At 59.5% G+C, this 5,075-nt stretch overlaps 1 protein-coding gene across 1 annotated transcript in view; it reads left to right on the plus strand.

The window, feature by feature from the left end:
* RBM19 (RNA binding motif protein 19) overlaps window positions 1-5,075 on the plus strand; it is a 123,276-nt gene that overhangs the window by 89,304 nt on the left and 28,897 nt on the right. The window contains exon 22 of the mRNA XM_007468563.1: window positions 170-275. Within this exon, the coding sequence (XP_007468625.1) occupies window positions 170-275 (106 nt within the window). The remainder of the gene's footprint in view (window positions 1-169; window positions 276-5,075) is intronic.

The raw sequence follows: 5,075 nt of genomic DNA on the forward strand, positions 1-5,075 counted from the left end.
TGTTCGTGCACGGGGCTGTGCACACGTACCCCCCCCCCATGTGCATCTGCGGGCACTCCTCTCTTCTAACTGGAAAGGGTTAGAGGGTGAGAATCGGTCCTGCCTCCCCCCTCCCCCCCCGGCCCCTCTGCAGGTCTCGATTCTGAAACTCCCGTGTTTTTATTCCCAGCACCTTCGGGGAGCTGAAGACAGTCCGCTTGCCAAAGAAGATGACGGGGATGGGCTCGCACAGAGGGTTCGGCTTCGTCGACTTCCTCACCAAGCAGGATGCGAAGGTGAGACCAGGGCCCCTCCCTGCCGGCCTCTCCGCTCTGGGTCCTTTGTGGGAGAAGCAGCAAGTCCTCTTCACAGACGTGGGCGCGGCCCCCGCTCCCCGTTCGGATTTTCTCTCCCCTCCTCTCCCCGGCCCTGCTAATTTGCACAATGTCCTTGCAAGAAAGGACCGTGGGCCTCGTGTTTGGGGGAAGGGGCAGTTCTGTGTCCCGGGCCGCTCCAGGTCAGACAGAGAGCGTGGGAGATGCTGTGCAGAGTGTGGAGGGGAACCAGGGGACAGCGCTCGGAGAGGAGGCCGCCAGGCACCCCAGTGGGAACCCGCGGGGACGGCTCTTTGCCCTCTTCTGCTGCTGGTCCTGGGGCTTCTGTTTTGTGCTGATTTCAGGTGTTCTCAGGCCAGGCAAGTGCTGCTGTGTGTAAGCACGTGTACGGAATTCCTTGGAGACAGAACCACCTTTTATTTTTGAAGCAAGGCAGCCTCTCCGGGTGTGGGCTTGGTGCAGTAGGTCCTGGGTCCTCGTCCTCCGCGGCAGCAGACAAGGGGCAGAGGCTGTGTGACCGGGGTTCTGGCTGCGTCCGTGGTTGCTGCTCTCACAGTCCCAGGTCAGGATCCTGGGGGGAGGGGGCCGTGGCGCTGTCTTCGTGGGCTCCCTCCGCGAGCCTGTGCCACGGGCAGCCTTCCCCCGTCCTGGCCTGTCTTCCCTTGAGGGTGCAGTAAAGCGAGGGGCGCGTGTCACTGATGTCTGGGATCCCCTCCGCCTCTGAGGACGCGTCTTCAGAAAAGCAGAGGATTCGTTGGAATCACAGTCTTGGCCACAGCAGCAAATTGGCGTTGCCAGACGCCCTGTGGGTGGAGCTGAAGGTGTCATCTCAGGGACACAGCTGCGGCCTTTGTGGGCCCTGGGAACACGCACAGGCAGAGAGGGTGCCCCAGGACTTCAGTAGGCCTGCCAGCCACCTTTGTCTCAGCGTCTTGAACTCAAGTGCATGCTTTGTTGACACGTGGCCATGTTTGTCCAGACACCTGCGCCTCTTTCTTCTCGGCTGGCAGTCTTCCCCTCGCCTCCTGTCACGACAGGAGGGACCGCAACCCCTGCGTGCAGCCGGCCCACGGCCTTGACGCTCATCAGCAAGGCAGGCACCTGCGGGGTCCCCCGCCCCCCGCCACTGGCTCAGAGAGAAGCCAGGGAACAGCCGTCCAGAGCACTGCACTTACTGCTGGCTGCTTGGCTTCCCCAGCCCTGCCCTGTGCCTCAGTCTCCTAATCTGTAAAATGGGAATGATGACAGGTCCCACGCCCACAGGGTGAAGACACATGGTGACACAGGTCCCGGCACACGGTGCTCGAGATGAGTGAGCCGCTTCCTCCTCGTTCCCACCGGCCCAGGTCCCTTCAGAGCCACCAGCCCTCCATCTGTGGACAGGGAAGAGAGGGGTGCAGGCAGCGCTTTCTCCACTGCGTCCGTCTAGCCCTGAGCTTCTGTGCGTGTGTAGGACCATTGTCATCTGTTTTATGTCAGGGTTCCTGTGTGAGACTGCCATTAGGGGAGAAATGAAGGGGGATTCACTCCCTGCCCCAAGAAACATCTCTTATTAAGGGCCAGTGCAAGGGCTGACTGTTAGAGCACAGACTCTGCTGCCAGAATCCTAGCACTTACCTGCTATGTGACCTTGGGCAGGTGACTTAACTTTCTACGTGCCTCAGTTTCCCCCCTTATAAAGCAGTAATGGAATTTCCCTCACCGAATCGTTGTGAGGCTGGGATGAGATGATAGCCTTAGGACGGGATCGGGCCTCCGTGAGCTCCGTCTGTTAGCTGTGACGAGGCGGATGGTGATGGTGGTGATCTAAGAAGAAGGGAAGGAGCAGAGAGAAAAGTTGTCCACGCCCCTCCAACAAGAAGCTTCTTGTACGCGGCAGCCTCCCTCCAGAGCTTGAAGTCAGAATTAACGGTGGCTCTCGGGACCCAGAGGGCTAGACCGGGCATGGACTGCCAGCCTTGAAATGCCATGCTCCCATCGCCAGGATGCAGTCAATATAGCTTTGTTCCCTGGGGTCATGGGAATGGGTCATGGGGGGGAGATGCTCAGGTAGCCGGGCAGTGCCAGTGCCCGCTTGGCTAGCGCCTGGCACCGGAGGCCAGGCTGCAAATGTTCTTTGCAGAGCCTAGCACAGCCTTCTGCTGACTTATGGAGGTGGCTCCTCCCCCTCTGTCCCTTCCATCCTGGGCTCCAGGAAGAGAAAGGGCAGCCGAGGACAGCGAGGGCTCAACCCACACCCCCTCCAGGACTGGCTCTCGTGGCCCCTCACCTCCAACAGGCGGCAGCCTGGCTCCGGAGCTGTCCCGGCCCCGCCATCCCCGCCTCTCACCGCACCAGGACGGGCCCTCTGTGCCGCTGCTGAGCGAGCCGGTCTCCCATGAAGTCTGAGCCCACCGGCAGTGCACCTCTCCCGCAAAGGTCCCTTTGCTCTTCTTGCTTCCTGGAGAAGCTGCCGGGGCTCTTCCTTCTCCCTGTCCGTCTGAAGAACTTTATCGTCCCCCGAGTGGAACATTTAGCGCTCTCCACTGAGCCACAGAGCCGCGCGCGCTGCATATTGGTGAACAGAATTCTGAATATTGTAAATATCTGGTTAGCTCGAGGGCAGGCGTGAGTTTGAAGAGGGAAGGCGACGCTGGGAGGAGACATTGAGTTAGAAACCCCCAGAGACCCTTTTTTCATTTCGAAAGAAGGAACTCGTGGGAATCCCAGGGCTGGTCGGGGAACCTCCAGGACCCCCAGTTTCTCAGGACAAGCGCCGCCCGCCACCCCACCGCCACCCCCGGCGGTTCTCCCTTTGAAGCGCTTCAGGGAAGAAGACGTGCTTTAGAAAATCCCTCCCGGGGCTTGACGGAACCCCGACCACTCGGCTCCCTCGCCGGCGGCTTCCCCCGTTTCCTGCCGTGGGGCGCCCTCCAGGAAGATAGTGGCCAGTAACTCTTGTGGCGCCAGCAGCGCTGGAACCTGGAGGTGTAAGCCTCCTGTGCCCCGGGGCGCCGGGCGGTCCTCAGAGGGGATAAGAGGAGACAGGGAGGAAAAGACGAGGGGAGCGGACACATATCAGGGGCAGGAGGCAGGGAGGGAGTAGAGGCCGATTGTAGAACCTTGGAAAGGTCTGGAAAGCAGTGGAGAAACTAGCAGTTTCCAGGCTGGGCCGTGAACCCAGGGATGTGACTCACAGCACAGTACTCTTTCCTGGGCACCAACCAGTCCACTTTGCCAGCTGGCTGAGGAGAGGATTAGGCACCCTGGTTGGTCCCTGGAGGCATCCGCTCAGCACCCCCATCTCTCTTTGGGCCCCAAGCATGGGTCATCTGCGTCCTCCCCTCCACCAGGGACCCTGAGTCTTCCGACCTTGCTCCATGACCCCGTGTTCCACCCCGCACATCCTCGGGAACTCCGTCATTCATCAGGCCCCTCTGGGTCAAGCACACACCCCAAACGGGGAAGAGAATCCTAGCGCAAGACTCCACGGAGAGCTCAGGGTAACCAGGCAACTGACGACAATAGCCAGAGGCGCCCGCGACTGGCCGAGCTGGCTTTGTGTGTGACATGTACACCGTACACGCATTGTCTCGTCCCAACCTGCAGCAGCCCCGGACTCAGCTGGAGATTTGCATAACTCCCTCCCCGGTTTCTCCGGGCGCTTGTTAAGCTCCGTGTGTGCAGGGTCCTGGGAACCAATGGGAAGCCGGGACCTGGCTCTGTTGCTGAGATGCTAAACCACGGGTGGGACCTGGCCGTCAGCCCCTGTCACAGGCTCCGTGAGCTGGCATGTTCGCCCAACCTACGGTGTTTCATCAGCCCCCGATGTCCCAGGCATGAATGTCAGTCCCTCTGAAAGGGCTGCTCTTGTTATTATCTAAACCTCCAAGTGTGATGAGCCCACATTTCTCAAAGAACCTTCTCCACGTGCTGGAGGGAAGCAGGGACAAAGGTCGATGAGGGCAGACAGGAAGTCCCAAATAAGGTGGTCTTCCCCGGTGGCCTGGGTCTGCGCTTGTGTGTAGGGTTGTTTGTAGTGTCTCAGGTGCCACGTGGTTCTCTGGGTCCTGATGATGCTTCCGGAAGGGCAGCCTCTTGGCATCAGTAAAAAACCATCAACTTCTAAAAGCCCGTCTTTGGCAGGGACGGCGCTGGGCATTTGTACGCTTCAGTGGTAGGAAGCCATTTGACAGATGGGTAAACTGAGGTTCGAAGGGATGGCGCCACTTGCCAGAGCTGGGAAACCCCGCGTCTCGATCTGATTCCAAAGTCCACGGATTAGCACTTCCTCCCTTCATTCACGTATTCACTTAAACTGAGTGCCAGCTGCGGCCAAACCGTGCGCCAGCCCCCTCCTCTCTACACCACACCCCTCACCTCTCACCCATCCCCAGCAACTCACCAATTAGACATTTTGGAGGAAGGCCAGGAGGTTGGCCCTTAAAACATCTCTTGGGAACAAGCCCAGGATAAAATCAGCTCCTCCGGGGCCCCCAGAGGAGGAGTGGGCATTCCTTTAGGGGCCTCCAGAGCTGCACACTGTCTCCTGCCAACTCTCCCAAGCCTTGGAGGCAGCAGCTTTCTACCTGGGCAGGTGACCTGGGATTCCCAACCAGCTGTGCCCGTGCCCATTGGCCAAGAGGCCACCAATAGTCATTGGGATTCCGTTTAGAAGCCACCACCTCCTCTGTCTTTACTTGGACTGGCTGGTCACAGAGGAAGAGGGGAAAGAAAGCAAAGAGCAGACTTGCAGCCCGGAAACCAGAGCATTCTTCCCCC

This window comes from Lipotes vexillifer, unplaced genomic scaffold, assembly GCF_000442215.2.
Source record: "Lipotes vexillifer unplaced genomic scaffold, Lipotes_vexillifer_v1.1 scaffold573, whole genome shotgun sequence".
NCBI lineage: Eukaryota > Metazoa > Chordata > Mammalia > Artiodactyla > Lipotidae > Lipotes > Lipotes vexillifer.